This window comes from Aphanomyces astaci, assembly GCF_000520075.1.
Source record: "Aphanomyces astaci strain APO3 unplaced genomic scaffold supercont1.5, whole genome shotgun sequence".
NCBI lineage: Eukaryota > Oomycota > Saprolegniomycetes > Saprolegniales > Verrucalvaceae > Aphanomyces > Aphanomyces astaci.
In genome coordinates, this window is record NW_009798268.1 from 1,529,974 (window position 1) to 1,545,295 (window position 15,322).

The 15,322-nt window shown below is 47.1% G+C and overlaps 4 protein-coding genes across 7 annotated transcripts; 2 read left to right on the forward strand and 2 right to left on the reverse strand.

Annotated features, from left to right (window-relative positions):
- Positions 1-418: 418 nt before the first annotated feature.
- Positions 419-4,157, reverse strand: H257_03250 (hypothetical protein). Its single transcript, XM_009827254.1, has 11 exons — positions 3,701-4,157; positions 3,557-3,632; positions 3,171-3,473; positions 2,991-3,072; positions 2,772-2,903; positions 2,507-2,710; positions 1,931-2,446; positions 1,832-1,867; positions 1,755-1,772; positions 1,636-1,683; positions 419-1,550 (listed from the first exon to the last, which is right to left on the reverse strand). Exons 1-11 carry the CDS (start codon positions 4,108-4,110, stop codon positions 481-483), a joined length of 2,895 nt encoding a protein of 964 aa, XP_009825556.1. The 5' UTR covers positions 4,111-4,157; the 3' UTR covers positions 419-480.
- On the forward strand, positions 4,136-7,075 carry H257_03251 (hypothetical protein). Of its 4 annotated transcripts, XM_009827255.1 has the most exons (10): positions 4,136-4,461; positions 4,554-4,646; positions 4,722-4,761; positions 4,821-4,869; positions 4,920-5,201; positions 5,310-5,372; positions 5,445-5,510; positions 5,817-5,957; positions 6,162-6,452; positions 6,551-7,075. In XM_009827255.1, the coding sequence occupies exons 1-10, from the start codon at positions 4,176-4,178 to the stop codon at positions 6,971-6,973; spliced, it is 1,734 nt and encodes a 577-aa protein (XP_009825557.1). In that variant the 5' UTR covers positions 4,136-4,175; the 3' UTR covers positions 6,974-7,075. The 4 variants fall into 4 exon arrangements, with proteins under 4 accessions (XP_009825557.1, XP_009825559.1, XP_009825558.1 ...); XM_009827257.1 differs by lacking the exon at positions 6,551-7,075 and having other exon boundaries at positions 6,162-6,492; XM_009827256.1 differs by lacking the exon at positions 4,136-4,461 and having other exon boundaries at positions 4,490-4,646.
- Positions 7,076-7,598: 523 nt separating this feature from the next.
- H257_03252 (3-deoxy-7-phosphoheptulonate synthase) lies at positions 7,599-9,860 on the reverse strand (the record flags this gene model as incomplete). The annotated part of the gene is made up of 9 exons (XM_009827259.1): positions 7,599-7,661; positions 7,741-7,887; positions 8,026-8,211; positions 8,285-8,378; positions 8,748-8,847; positions 8,907-8,967; positions 9,036-9,089; positions 9,167-9,312; positions 9,431-9,860. 9 exons carry the CDS (start codon positions 9,858-9,860, stop codon positions 7,599-7,601), a joined length of 1,281 nt encoding a protein of 426 aa, XP_009825561.1.
- An 836-nt stretch (positions 9,861-10,696) lies between these two features.
- Positions 10,697-14,127, forward strand: H257_03253 (hypothetical protein). Its single transcript, XM_009827260.1, has 7 exons — positions 10,697-11,004; positions 11,048-11,514; positions 12,203-12,381; positions 13,018-13,218; positions 13,326-13,435; positions 13,691-13,835; positions 13,905-14,127. Exons 1-7 carry the CDS (start codon positions 10,717-10,719, stop codon positions 14,045-14,047), a joined length of 1,533 nt encoding a protein of 510 aa, XP_009825562.1. The 5' UTR covers positions 10,697-10,716; the 3' UTR covers positions 14,048-14,127.
- The last annotated feature ends 1,195 nt before the right edge of the window (positions 14,128-15,322 follow it).

A 15,322-nucleotide genomic window follows, 5' to 3' on the forward strand; every position in this document is an offset into this window, starting at 1 on the left:
CAATTTTTCGCTCCAAAAATTCAAAGACTATGTCTCAAAGGTTTACTAAATTTCAACAGGTATACGTATTCAGAGTAAGAGCTGCAAGTATTGTTCAACGTTGAATTGTTTACCTCCATCATATTATACAGGTAAAACTTATCACAAGGATTTATTTTGTCCAATGAAACATCGTATTAATTTCAATTGGACGAAACACCTTGGCCGATCGATGGTCATTTGGCCAATCAATGGTCGATCACGTTAGTACAATACTGTCTGTATGTCCTACTGGTACCATTTGGGTGGAATTGTGTACTAGTATGTCCTACAGGTTTTTAGAGGTAGAAAGAAGCCTCCGTATAAATTCACGAGGCCATGAGCCACAATGAAGACGCTTAACTTTCTACCAACTAGATAACGTTACCTATTCGTCCAGCTCACACATTGTTTCAAGTTATTGTGTGAGTTTTGTTTCCGAGTATATTACAACGTCGAACTTCATCTCGGTTTGGTTATCGCTGTGGCGGTGAGCAAGGTAAGTCCGTGTCCAATTCCAGTGGGCTGTGCAGTAGCCGCTGTGCTTGGTTTTATCTCCACACTTCGAGCGTTTGAGGCCGTGATGGTAGTGGGCGGCTTGGTATTTGACGGAACATTCAGAGCTTGGACTTTGAACTGGAGGTTGGCCAAGTTGCGGTCATACCCTGGCTGTACTGCAATGCCGCGAAACGCCCCAGACGAGGGATATTTGGACTGACTGTTGGGGTTGGGGGAGGAGCTGACAGTTCGGGCGACCAACGGACTATCAAACATGACGCCTTGCTCCATTGTTTGACCACTCGTGAGATGCGAAAGCAGGCGCTGGCCACCTCGGTATATCTTGGAGTACGCCGATGGACTCCCCAGTCGCAAATTGTTTGTGTCTCGCGTGGGGGGGGAGAGGGGGGAACCTGCGACGGGCGGTGCTGCTGACGACACCATCGCTAGCGGTTTGGGGGTTGTTCCAAAGGATAGACTGGCCAGGTCGTGCACCATTTCGGACGCCATCGCATCTGCTTTCTTGGTCCGTTGCCGCCCCCTCTTGGTGCCCCCGACGCGGTAGTCGTATGGGGATTGGGATGGAGAGCTCGATATGGACGACATGGGAGGCCGTACATCGTCCAGCTTTACCCCCCCACTAGTTGGAGTGTCTGGTTTGTTCAAAGAGTACGAAGTTGTATACACTGGTGCTGCGTGCTGTTCGCGCTTGGGGGCCATCACAACGCCCGTGGGCCGGCTCGAGCCACTGTCCTTTGGTGGTTTGTACGTGGGTTTGCCGCCCAAAATGCCAATTCCGTTGCCTGTCAAAGTCTCTATGTCCAACGACGGCCCAGAGCTTGCCACGTAAGTGATTAGACGACCTGTGCCTGGAAGCGTGCCTCCCCCTTCAGCATACCCCCCCAGCCCTTTTACCGGAAACGCCGCGTCCCCGCCTTCACCTCCGGGGGGGTTTATCCCAAGTCCAAACCGATCGTTGTTCCCAGGACGCTTGGGTTTCCAAACCGGATGGCCCCTTGGGCTCTTGGCCCCCGCTACAATGAAGGGGGAAACACATGTCGGTGTTTTGCGTTCGTTTTGCATAACTTTTTGATACTCGATAGTGAACGAAGAACGTACCCAAGTTAAACACGGGCCGAGGGCTACCAGTGTCTGCATTGACGGATTCTAACCTCATCAATATATAACTGCTTTGGGAATGGTTCACGTATGTATTTATGTATCTGATCTCAACGTACGGGTTGGTGGAGGGGTCTCTACACAATCAAAGCCACTGTGAACAATGAAGACATCCAACACATTGGAAATATCGTACCAAGTTGAGCTGGGGGGGCGATAATACTTGGGGGTCCTAATAACACAGAAACAAGCAAAGCAAAGATTTGAGCGACACGACTGACTTTCCGTCAAGTACCTGCTGGAATTGGTGTGAGCCCGGCAATAGACTTGATGAAAAAGCCCGACGACGTGGTAGGCGCATCGGTAAACTTCTTTTGATTCGTCGCTTTTCGGGGAGACGTGGGGTCTTTTAGGTTGGGATTGTAGGGTGCGGATCGTCTTGTGTTGGTGGGCCTTGCGAGGGAACTGTGGCGAATATGCGGTGCACTAGTGAACTCCATCGTCCTAGTCGCGTCAGTGCGGAAAGCAGAGGTAGCATTGGCCAGCACGCTGGCCATGTCTGTGGGCTGTAGGGCTTGGCTGTAATTCCGGTTCGACTGGAGACTCGGCTCGACCATCGGCGACGTGCCCACTGGTTCTGGGACGATCGACGGGGGAGGGGGGGTGGCGGTGGTCGGAGTTGAGGCCAAAGGTGACTTCGAATCGGCGTTGGTTTGGGGTTGCTTAGGCTGTTGAACAAGTGGAACTGAAGGCACGACGATCGCGTCGGGGCGTGATGGGGGCGGCTCGGTTAGTACTCGAAGGGGCATCGCTACAATCCACCCCCCATATGGTCACCCTACATGTTTGGTGTTTATTTTTTCTCGCCTACCGTCGGGTTTGTAAGCGGTGGATGAGTCATGCGACACCATTTTTACTTTGTGTAGTTTGGTTGGCCGGATTTCGACGTGGTCAAGCTGGATCATGAGTCCGGAGGGGACGTTGAGCGTGATGTCTTCGGGGGGGGTGGAAGGTGTGGTGGCCTCCACCGTCGGCGCGTTTTCGGCGGCGTCAGGCGTGGCTGCTGACGTCTGGTCTACGAGTTTACGCGTGGGGACGAGTGGTTGGTAGATGGATAGGAAGACCAAGTATAGTACCGGGAGGTGGGGCAGCCGCCGTAGCATGTTTGGCAGTCAATTGCGCCTCCAACGCGTCCAATTCAGTTTCAATTTGAAGCGGCGTTCGAGGTCGCAAATGCAATTCTTCGACCACGTCCGTGTAATTGATATCTACACGATACAATAGTAAATTTATGTTGTGAGATTATGCTAGGATGCAAGGAATGACGATGCTAATACTACAACTGCATAACCCACCTTGGAGCCGTCTCAGTCGAAACGAACCCGATGATTGAATTTGTGCGATTCCATGCATGAGCAGATAGAGCAAGTTGCAATACTACCAAAAAAGGAGAGAGAAGGGAAACTTAATGCTGCTCGAAACACCGGTGGAATCCCCGTAATAGAGAGAGGGGGGGAAGGGGGGGTCAGTCGTACGTCGTCGGGCCGGAGCGAGTCACACCAGATGTCGATGAGCTCGAACAACGACAGGTGAAACAGTTCGTACGTCAGCTCATGCGTGGCGTTCGTATCTCGAACCCAGTCCTCTCGAATGAGCACTTTGGAGTCTTCAATATCAAAGAGTTCGATCAAGACCTTGTGGATGCGGACCATGATGCCTTGGTACCCTTCGTACTCCATGCCCATGGCGTGTTGGGACCCCACCATGAGCCAAAACATCCACGTGAGTCGGCCGAGCAACGGGTGGACACGGAGCCCCAGCCGGGATTCGAGGTTTTCCTACGCTCCATTGCAACAATCACAACCACCCATTATTATTCCACCAGCAAAACAAAAACATCCTTCACTTGGCTGGCACGTACGTCCGTGTAGTATTTCAAATCGCCTTGCCGGTTATACGCCACACGCTCGCCTTCAGTGTGTTCCGTATGGATCTCCCTGGAAACAAACCCCATCAATTGATCCATGTTCAAATGTTATACACACAAAGCAGGGATGGACAGTACCCGTCCGCCACGAGTCGGATCACGGCTTGCCGGATTTCCTCTACGTGATGTTCGTGCTCCATGAGCTTTGGCACCGTGGCCACGATGGACAAGGGTTCCTCGTCGATGGACATTTTCTTGACGGCCTTCGCTGCACTCGACACGGTGCTCCCGATACTTCGGGTGGACCCCATGCTCTTCTTGAGTTGAAACACCATCGTGTTGCGCACCGTTTGCCGCAACATGTCGCCCCCATGCCCCCCGTGCCCCCCATGGCCCACGGACTCCTTGGACAGCGTCGTGAGAAGCACTTGATCCACGATGGACTGCTGCCTCGTCATGGCCTGCCGAACATCTTTGATCGACTTGAGCCGCTCAAATGCCGGGCGATGCGGCCGCAGCGGCGCTTCTGCCACATCGATAAAGGACATTGTCGCCCCACGGCGGTGGTGGTGGTGAAATCTGCGTTCTACCGAAACAGGTCGCTAAAAATACGATGCCTTGTCGGTTTCACGATTTTGCCAATCGATTGATGCCTTGTGCAGCAACTCAATCACAGCTTGGCATGACAGACGCGATCGAGTTGGTCGACGAAAGTGACTCGGGGGGCGAAGACAATGGCGAACCCCAGAACATCATTGTGGCTTCGAGGACAGCAGAAAACAACAACACCCCCCTTGTCCTCGTTCCCTCCAACATCACTGGCAACGCCATGCCTGTCGTGTATATGCCGTATCCGTTATACCTCAATTTGACCCGACTCCCCCCGGCAGAGACGACTGGTATGTACGTGGGCAGACGATACATATACACGAAATGAACAGAGAAGGGGGCGCTAAGTCATGATGATGCATGGGGGTTGTTGTTACTCTAGTGGAGCCATGGCGGGGCGACCAATTGATTCGGTATCATGGTACACGACGGTACCTGTACAATGCGGTGAAGAATGCGTTGAAAGCTGCCCAAGGTACAAACGCGATAGATTTATATGCAGGAGAGCGTGTTATGTATTATATGGTTCCAAACTATATATGTTGTGTAGTTGTCAAGACATCCAAGCGCAATTGGAACTTGTTCTGGGGGTGCGTACCCCAACAACTTCGTTGATGAAAACCACTAGACGATGTCTTTGTGTGGGTAGTCGGCACTTGGACGTAACCCAATACGCTGCGCTAGTTCCCGGTCAAAAGGTATGCAGTGCATTGTTGGCTTGCCCTACTTAGTGGACATGTATGTGTAGGTGAATCACTTCCCAGGCAGCTTGGAACTAGGTCGAAAAGACAAGCTGTGCACCAACATCCTTCGCATGCAGCGCAAGTTTACCGGGGCGTTCTACCAGATCATCCCCGAGACGTTTGTGACGGGGGCGAAGGAATGCAAGCCGTTCATGGCCGCCCTCGCTTCTTCCTCCAAAGCCCTTTGGATCCTCAAGCCACCAAACCAGTGCTGTGGTCGCGGAATTAAAATCATATCGGGCGGGTCAGATTACACGTACGAGCCGGACAAACGATATGTGGCCCAGGTACTCGTATAATATATATATTGATAAGCAACATGTATTATTCATTAGAACTAAATATATTTCATATATTTCTCGATTTCGTAATACACGTTTCTCACGCTTTTGCAGCGCTACATCATGAGCCCATACTTGATCAATGGGTTCAAGTTTGACATGCGGCTCTATGTACTGGTACGACGACATAGAGTAATATTGTATGGATAAGCAGCGCTTGATATATAATTTCCACATCGAAACATATAGGTGACGTCGTTCGACCCGCTACGTGTGTACTTGTTTGACAATGGCCTTGTTCGCTTCTGCACCCACGTACGTCGCTTCGTATACAGCCCCATGAACGCGTTCCGGGCGTCTTGTAAACCTATACAGTATACTAGTGTATATTACCCAAGAATTGGACTTTGAGGTGATGCCGATCACGCTAATGAAAAGTAATACACTGATTAGGAGTTGGAGGTGATTTTCCTACATTATTCTGATAGGCTCATTAGTTCTCCTGTCAGTGTTTCTATTTTTGGCTTTTGGTCCAGTTTACAACAACACCAACTCTACACGACAAATACTCTTAATAGTACGAATGCAGTATTTCTTTCATACGTAGTTCAATGGTTGTAGAAATACTCGACGTCGACAAAGGACGTGGCCAACCGCTTCGGTCACTTGACTAACTACAGTGTAAATAAAAAGAACAAGGCCGCGTTTCAATCCAACCAGGACGCAGCCGCCGACGGCGAAGGCAGCAAGTGGAGCTACCAAGTACAGCAATGCATACTTTTCTTATCAAAACCAATCTCTTTCGATTTGGACTGCACAGATCTATCCCTTGAATCTACACAGATCTTTTGAATACTACGTACATACTAGCTATTACTAGTTGAATACTACGTCATACTAACCTAGTACTAGTCCATGCGTTGGAGACTACGTAGTCGAAATGTGAAGCTAACTCCAACACTGTAGGCGTTGCAAGCGTACTTTGAAACGCAAGGCCTCGACCCTACCGCCATCCACCTCGACATTGCTGCCTTGATCGTCAAGACTCTCGTGTGCGTGGAGAGTCCTCTCGTAGCTTCGCTCAACAAGCAAGCCAAACACGTGAATGCTTGCTTTGAACTGTTTGGGTTCGACGTGCTATTGGACGCCAACCTGCGCCCGTGGCTGCTCGAAGTGAACGTGTTTCCGTCTATGAGTAGCTCGTCCCCTATGGACAAGCGCATCAAGTCCATCCTCGTCTGCGATACGTTTCAGCTCGTACGTGTACATACATATGCTAAGTAGTGCCGCTGGCTTGGCTGGCTATGGCAGTTTTGAAGAACAAATCGTTTTCGTTGTTATTCTTTTATCATTAGGTGGGCGTGGCGGCGGTAGACATGGGAGCTGGGGACTTGAAGAAATCAACCCCCAAACCCCGCCGGTCCGTGAAACCAAACCGCCAAGACTCGACAGAATCATCAGTCACCGCCGAGGACATCGAAACGCAGTGGATCCAAGCGTTGGAGGACGAAGCCAGCCGCCTTGGCCACTTTGAGCGCATATTTCCGACGCCAGACACGATCAAGTTCCTCGACTTTTTTGAAATACCACGGCCGGGCAACCTCGTGTACGCAAAACACCTGCAAATGAAAACAACTACTCCAAACCAACTAGACGGCGGACGACCGTCCAAGGGGATGCCCAACGCAGCTGTATCTGCTAAACCAACGACGCGGCAAAGGAGCTTTAGCCGCAAATTTAGCCACGCCAAGACGGCTAGTTTAAGCTACAACGAGTAATAACTACAGTAACTGTACTACTACAAACGAAGTAGCTTCGATGTGCTACTTCGTACTACACGAGGGTTAGCTACACTAATTCAAATGGACTTTTAAAGACGCGTGAAATATATCGTCGAGAAACCCAGTGGCCTTGAAACGTGAGACAACTTTAATATTAGTTACTGTTAGTACCTGTACTCCAAGCTATGCTAACATTTCAAAAGAGCATGATGCGGAGATATTATCGATTTACGATATAAAAAAGACGTTTTGGGATTGCTTTTATGCTTTTAGTAGTGTATTCTGGCCGGTGGGATTTGTTTCATGTTTGCTTGGTATAGCGCGTAATACAGTTAAGAGTATACTCCAACGTTAAACGTTACTGATATACTTTTAGTACTACTAGTATTATTAATACATAGTACTAGTATTAATTGTTACTCCGGAGTTAGCGACAGCGCATTCGTAGTACTAAAACTAGAAGTACTGTAGTGCTTAACCATAGGGCAAAGTGCAGTTCGAACGACCGACAATTGCTCCCAATCGACGATATATGTATGCGATAAAGTGCAATATATATTACACTTTTCAACTCGACTAAGTGCAAGCTAATACACGACTACTACGATTGACTGGTGCTATTTCAATTGGCTTTGGCCACTCGACGGTCTCGCACCGACTTTGCTAGCCGTTGTAGTACCGTGACCTGCATATATTGTTTCACATTCCAATTCACGATATACATATATATATATATATATATATATATATATATATAGTATTACCGTGTCGTCCCAGCTAACACATGCGTCGGTGATACTCTTGCCATACTCGAGGGGTACGCCAGGCGTAAGTTTCTGCGCGCCTTCAACCAAATTCGACTCGATCATAAGCCCCACGATGCGGTCATCGCCACTGGCCACTTGCGCTCCCTGTGGATATATATGCATCGTGTTTGAACAATGTACAAGTAATCCCACTACTACTACTACTAGTACTAGTACTACTACTACTACTAGTACTAGTACTAGTACTACTACTACTATATAGTAATCATGATCTCGACGTACGACGTTGGCTGCTACAAGAGGTTGGTTGCGGTGGTTCTTGGACGAGTTGCCGTGGGAGCAGTCGATCATGATATTGTCAGGCTGGTGATGCTTTTGCAGCAGATCGGAGCATTTGTCGACATGCTCTTTGGCGTAGTTTGGCCCTGTGCTGCCGCCTCGTAGGATCACGTGGCAGCTGTCGTTACCCTAGTACCAAGGCGATGAGTCAAGCGTTTCTTGATGAGTTGCTGTGGAACGAGAGGCTATCCACGATGTGTACATTGGTGGTTACAATCGCAGACAAGCCGTGCGAACTCACGCCGAGAAAACTGTGCGGGTGCGCCGCCGACACGACGGCGTCTACTGCCAGTTGCCTACAAAATCAATAATACAAGGGATTAACCAAAACGTAGCGAAATCATATTGTGCTTTCGAGTGAAATTTTGTGTTGTGGTTTCTCGTTGGAATTTAAAGCGATTTGATTGGCTACTTCAGATGAGCTCAAAATATTAACCAATCAAAAGCTTCATAATGAAATTCAACCAATCAGATCGAATGTGGATCGGTTTGGTTCGCGCGATTCGATTGCAACCCCCTCCCCAAATTTGTATCAAATCGACAATATATAATGTTCCAGAGTGAGGAGTACAATCTCCAAAAAGGAATATAACACCATTTCGATCACATTATAACACGTAGAAGCCAGGTATATAACACCATGTAGAAGACATTATAACACGTACAAGGAGCCCCCGGTGCCGTTTTTAAATCCAATGGGCATCGACAACCCCGACGTCAGTTCCCTGTGGAGTTGGCACTCTGTTGTGCGGGCGCCAATGGCTCCTAATATAACACCGCAAAATGGATGTTAGGGGTCCTATAACTTGTTATAATTATCTTACCCCACGCCACCAGGTCACAGAAAAACTGCGGCGAAATTGTGTCGAGGAATTCGCATCCCGCCTACACCATCACATATAAGGACACTGTACGTTCAGTTACACTAGCAAATCACTGAAAAGTGCACCTACCGGCAGTCCCAACTCGTTGATGGCGGACAAGAGCTCGCGCGCGAGGCGGAGGCCCTAGCGTTTACCACCATGTGACAACGTGCAAACGTACAGTGTACGGTAAAGTACAACTAGGAGCTACTAGTTTGTACCTTGTTGATGTTGAACGTGCCGTCAATGTCGGGGTCGTTGATGAGTCCTTTCCACCCGACGGTGGTCCGCGGCTTTTCAAAGTACACGCGCATGACCACGAGTAAATCCTTGTCCAGCGTGTCGCGAAGGGCCTTGAGTTTCACCGCTAACGGTACAGCCAAATCAATACCGTCATATTATATGCGACATGGTTCTGACATGATAACGTCATCGTTGAATTGGTCATATCGTCGTATTGATAGGTTGGTTGATATATATCGTACCATACTCCAAGGCGGCTTTGGGGTCGTGGATCGAACATGGGCCGACGATGACGACAAGGCGGTCGTCCACGCGACGCAGGATGTTGTTCACTTCTTGACGGCCCTTGTTCACGGTGCGGGCAATGGCCACAGTGCGCGGCACTTGTTCGAGAAGGCACACGGGTGGGATGAGCGCACGGATGCCGCCGATGCGAACGTCCACCAGCGCATGTTTGTCCATGATCTTGGCGTCTCCCGCGTTGGACACGGAACCTTCGCGGTCTCGATGGCCGTTGCGGGTTTCATTCTCGACGTGGGTGTTTGAGGTTGCCGGTGGACGAGACGCATACATGCCGACCAAGAGCCCGACGGTGCCGCCCCATGCGACCGTGACGGCGACAAGGGAGATGGCCAGCACTACAGAATACGGATTGCTGCTGGTCGAGGTCATGGCAAGGAGGCAAATGGAGAATGCGACGAGTGCAACTAGTATCCTTGTAGCGGGCAAAAGATTGGGCAATCACATCAAAGGCTGTTCAATGACAGGTACGTTCAACGTACATTGCATGTACGTACTGACATTAAGCGTGTATTGAGTAAGAATGTACTTGGCGTACGGGATTGAACGTACGAATTGTACGAAAGGTTAAGTGCACCCAAACGGCAGAATAATATTGTGGAAGGTCCAACACACCGTCAAAACCGCCACGTTCAATGTGTATGGTATTAACGTTAACAGTAAGATAAGTTACTGTACAATTGAATAACAAAAGGTTAACGGAAGTTCACAAGGCCTGCATACTATAACGTTATAATTGCATTTCGTATGAATAAATCATGCGATAGAACGAACTGTTCTGTGTGTGTGAATTGTGAATGGCGTCTTGGTTTGTGAATTCGCAATTGGTTTGTCTAATCAATATGCATTCACGCTGGAGTTCGGATTGGTTGAATATATTTGTCCTTTCTGTAAGAGCCAATCAAATCCACTCAAAATTGGATTAGCCCATAGCGTCGAAGCGTGATTCGATTGCAATACTATTACGTAACGTTAGTATACTATGCGTAAATTAATACTACGTAGTAGTTTGGCTGGGCTAAGGTATACTAGTACTATGTAGTAATGTACTATTAATAGTATTACGTAGTTAACGCCAATATACACGCATATTTTGCATTTGAAGCGTTTCGATTGGTTCGTCTGCTTCAGTAATGTGCAAAATCAAATTCGTAAATTACGCTGATTGGTTGGCTCAACTCGATGGATTTCAGCCAATCCTGGCCATTGTCGTATATCGCTGGCAATAATGTTGCGCACGGCATCCGTCACTCGGTGGCGCAGAGCGTTGACCGCCGCCGTCCACGGTCGTCACTTGAGCTCAAAGAAACCTGGCGCTCCATTGAAGGAACGCTTCGTGTCGGTGGACCGATCGGGCTTGAAGCAGCCGCACCTGCATGCTTTGCTCAAGGACAACACGCACGTCCAGGCGTTGGGCCAGCAGAAGAAGTCGGCCAACGAGAACGATTTGACGCGGTTTCTCCACAGTTTGATCGCCGTGCGGGGTCCCATCACAGTGGCAGAGTTCATGCGTCACGTACGTCTTCCATCGCATCCACCGCCGGACTAACGATCAGTAGGCATTGAGCCATCCCGTGCACGGGTACTACATGAAGCGCGACGTGTTTGGGACAAAGGGCGACTTCACGACCGCGCCAGAGATCAGCCAAATGTTCGGCGAACTCATCGGCGTGTGGTGCGTCGCCACGTGGCAGCAGATGGGCAGTCCGTCGCATGTCAAAGTCGTCGAAGTCGGGCCCGGGCGCGGGTCGCTCATGGAGGACTTTGTGCGCACCGCCAAACAGTTCCCAGCCTTCTACAAAGCGCTCGAGATCCATTTGGTCGAGATCAGCCCCGCCCTTCGCGAACTCCAACAGACCAAGCTCCTCGCTGTGAAAACCTCTGCAGACTCGTTCCGGTTGCCGATGGACGGCCCTGCTATCTGCTGGCACGACGATCTGTCCCATGTGCCAGAAGGCCCGACCTTATTTGTCGCCCAAGAACTGTTTGATGCGTTGCCCGTGCATCAATTTGAATATACTCCCAAGTACGTCGCTTACTATGACCGTCGAGGAATATGGGTTGCCTGGCGCATACGTGGCTGTTTGGATGGGACGGATATATATCTGTATATCGTTTATTTCATATATATATATATATATATGTGTGTATGTATACTTATATGTATATATTTGTATTATATGCTGTATATATTTGTATTATTTCATATCTATCTTTTATTTTATACATATGTATATCTTATATTTCGTATATGTATATTATATATGTATATATATATATGTATTATTTCATGTATATACTCCGGAGTAAGTGTATAATTCCGTACATATATTTGTATTATTTCATATACAGCATATATATATATATATGTACATGTAATTTCATTATGGTATGGGCATTAAAAATATCAAGCATATCGAGGCGACGACGAATTGACTGTGTGCGTATGTATGGCCTTGAAAACGTTTAAAAGTACCTTGGAAAACGTACATTCTATCCAATCATTAGATATGATATCTTATGATTGGATAGAATGTACGTTTCCAAGGTACTTCTGATGTTCTTTTTCGTTGCAACGTACAGTAAATAATAGCTCACGATACTTCTTTCTTTCTTCCCGAGTTTAGTCTTTCAATCGAATTCAACATTTGATCCAGGACTAGTCAGACCTGCTTGAACTATAATTGGACACAGCTAATAATAATGGATGGTAGAGGGTGGTGTGAGCGACTGATTGACATTGACGAAACGAGTGACAACCCCGACCACTTTCGCTTCGTCGTGTCCCCGGGACCGACGCCAGCCACGCGGGTGTACATTGGCAAAGAGAAGATTGTCACCCCCGACGTCCAACTGCCTGTCAAGTCGGCCAACGTTTCGAATCCGTCCAAAAGTAAGAGTTATCCACAGGTTAATCGTGATGACATATTATGGTTCATTGAATTCATTCATATTGAGCACTTTTTTTTCACCGTGCGTTCAATTAACGTAAACTTGTATGAATTGTTATCATGTTGACAGTTTAAACGTGTTGGTGTATTGGATTCGGTGGGGGGGTAGGATGTGTTGTATATCGTACTTTGGCAATCTCCAATCAATTGGAGGGATGGATTGTAGTATATATATCGTCCTTTGCGCTGAAATTTGGACTTGGCTAGCTGATTCAAGAATAGAGAAGACTTTTCAATGTATGTATGGGATACACGTTTCACTACGAATACTTGACCATATTCTACCAATCGATGATTGGTTGAAAATTTGTACTAGTCGATGCGATACTACTCTGAAGTCCCAAATTGGAACGGTGTTGACAATACTGTGGACTCAAATATATTTCCGCATGCAAATATGATATATATAAAAAGTTGCAGAGGTTTCTACGACAACGTCCCTTCTCTTTAGCCAATCATAATGCGACGTTCATACTTTTTTAGCCAATCATACTGCTTTGTTCGCTTTGTCGGCGATTTCAACCATCCCCCAAATTGGCAAATTTGGGTGAAATGCGCATAATATGGTGTTATATTAGACCCCCAAGACATATTGGACGATTTGAATGAATCCGCGGCGAGGATCACTGCGCATTTGGAAGCGCTGGAGAACGAATCGTCTGTTGAGGTCGTGCCGGTGCTGTCCCCCGGTGTCCAAGTCGGCGATCGCATCGAAATCAGTCCGCTGGGGATTGCTTTGGTTCAGGACATGGCCAGCCGCATTGCAAAGCACGGCGGAGGTACGTTAAGGCGTCGATTTCATCACAAAGTAGTGACAGTATTGTTTATTTACCTATATATATATTATATATACAAACTTATCATTGATGGTGTGGATATATTGTAGCGGCGTTGGTGGTGGACTATGGCCGAGACCATGCGTCGGAAGTGAGTTTGCGAGGTATCCAGCACCACCAGTTTGTCAGTGTCCTGCGCGAGCCTGGCGACGTCGATTTGGTAAGTTTTTTTAACGTATATATATATATAGTTAGACGTATTTCGACGACAAAGTATCGAAGTAAACATATATATATACATGTTGTATATTAATTATCCTCAAAGTGGACGACCCCTGCTCTTAAAGCCTTTCTTCTCCACGAAAACCTATATGTAAATCGTATTTATATATTTAAATAGTATTTAATCGTATCGTATTTGTATGTTAAACATATTTTAAAATATTATTTATTTAATTTATATTATGGTAAATAGAGCATCGACGTGGACTTTAATACGTTGAAACGATATGCAACGGCCGAGCCCAATGTGCGGGCATACGGTCCGATCGGCCAGGGGCTGTTCTTGAAGGAGATGGGCATTGAACATCGCATGGCGGCGCTTTTCCAGCATGCGTCGGGTAAGAATATATATATATATATATGTGTTTCTGGATATATATATTTATATATATTGGGATATCCTGCAGAAGAAACGCAAGAAAACATCTACGACGCGTACGAGCGACTGGTGAACCCCGATCAAATGGGCTCGATTTTCAAAGCCATGGCCCTAGTGTCGGACAAAGTCGTGGGGGACCCCGTGGGGTTTCCTTCGAACGACACCAACTAAATAACCAGGCTTAACTACGACACCAACTAAGCATAATCAATGTCAAGTTGAAGTTAGAGGACTGGGTTGTCCGAGTGTGGAAATGACTTGGGAGTTGCCTACTATGAGAAGTGTAAAAATAGTAAAACTCAACAACACTACCGTAATGCGTCGAGGGCATTTGGTAAGCTTAGAGTACACTTTGCAGGGAATAATTCCCTCATTAAATCAGTTCCACTGTTGTTTTGACCCGAAATACTGTTTCAATGAGGGAATTACTACATCCGGATACACCTTTCCCTGTAACCTGGACTCCGTCCTACCCCCGGTGAGTACACTGTTGTTTTGACCCGAAATACTGTTTCAATGAGATTTATAAGAAACTTTGTATGCTCAGATCACCTCACCTCTTTCTTATTAGGGGTGAGGTGATCTGAGCATACAAAGTCCCTTATAAATCTCATCGAAACAGTATTTCGGGTCAAAACAACACTACGAACGGCCTGCAAAGGTACAGAATTGTACCTTTGCAGGCCGTTCGTAGCCATTAGCAAACCGTATACTACGGTTTACTGTACTGTACTGTACGTGTCGGGTGCGCCCTAGATACAATACATGTACGTACAGTGTTTACAATACAAAATTATACGTAATGCATTGTATTGTAAAATTCCACAGTACATTACAATACATCGATCGCAAATACCGCTTTAACCACGCATAGGGTCTGGTTGAAGTAAAATCCACCTGATTTTTTTTCGACGACTTTTTGGGTGAGAAAAAGTTAGTGCTGGTTGAAGTAATCCGGTAAAATAAATACTCCGTGAAGTATAAAATGCAGCAGAAAATTTTGCTGCAAAACGTCGGTAAATCGATTAGCATTGCGATGCTATTCACTGATTCCCATAGTTGCTGTACCACCATGGGAATCAAACAAGTACCTACTTTATGTGTCCCTCCACCGACACTTCAAGAATATCTAACAAAGTAACGAATAACTTTCTTTGTTATTATTGTTTTTCAATAAAGTGACGAATAATACGCATCAACTCTCCTTTGCGTCGATTTTCGACTTCGCGTATTTGTTGTCGCTCGAGTCGATCCTTTTCACGCTCCTCACGGTATTTTTCGCCTTCTAGACGCTCTTTTCTTTCTCTTCTAGTTCTTTTTCCAGTTTTGATTCGCTTGAACGCCATTTTTTCTCTTTCAAGAGAAATTTCCATTTCTTGAACATCAAAAATCATTTTACGTTTACCTGACGGTGTCGATTCGGTTGGCTCTGACTCCGAAGACAAC

Coding starts and splice junctions, on each gene's coding strand:
- H257_03250 (XM_009827254.1), bottom strand. CDS start 4,110: ATGTCCTTTATCGATGTGGCAGAAGCGCCGCTGCGGCCGCATCGCCCG. Junction 2,904..2,990: donor TCGACTGAGACGGCTCCAAG/GTGGGTTATGCA, acceptor TGTATCGTGTAG/ATATCAATTACACGGACGTG. Junction 2,711..2,771: donor GGCGGCTGCCCCACCTCCCG/GTACTATACTTG, acceptor GTAAACTCGTAG/ACCAGACGTCAGCAGCCACG.
- H257_03251 (XM_009827255.1), top strand. CDS start 4,176: ATGCCTTGTCGGTTTCACGATTTTGCCAATCGATTGATGCCTTGTGCA. Junction 4,647..4,721: donor TGCGTTGAAAGCTGCCCAAG/GTACAAACGCGA, acceptor TATGTTGTGTAG/TTGTCAAGACATCCAAGCGC. Junction 5,373..5,444: donor ACATGCGGCTCTATGTACTG/GTACGACGACAT, acceptor CGAAACATATAG/GTGACGTCGTTCGACCCGCT.
- H257_03253 (XM_009827260.1), top strand. CDS start 10,717: ATGTTGCGCACGGCATCCGTCACTCGGTGGCGCAGAGCGTTGACCGCC. Junction 11,515..12,202: donor CAATTTGAATATACTCCCAA/GTACGTCGCTTA, acceptor AATGGATGGTAG/AGGGTGGTGTGAGCGACTGA. Junction 13,836..13,904: donor GCTTTTCCAGCATGCGTCGG/GTAAGAATATAT, acceptor GATATCCTGCAG/AAGAAACGCAAGAAAACATC.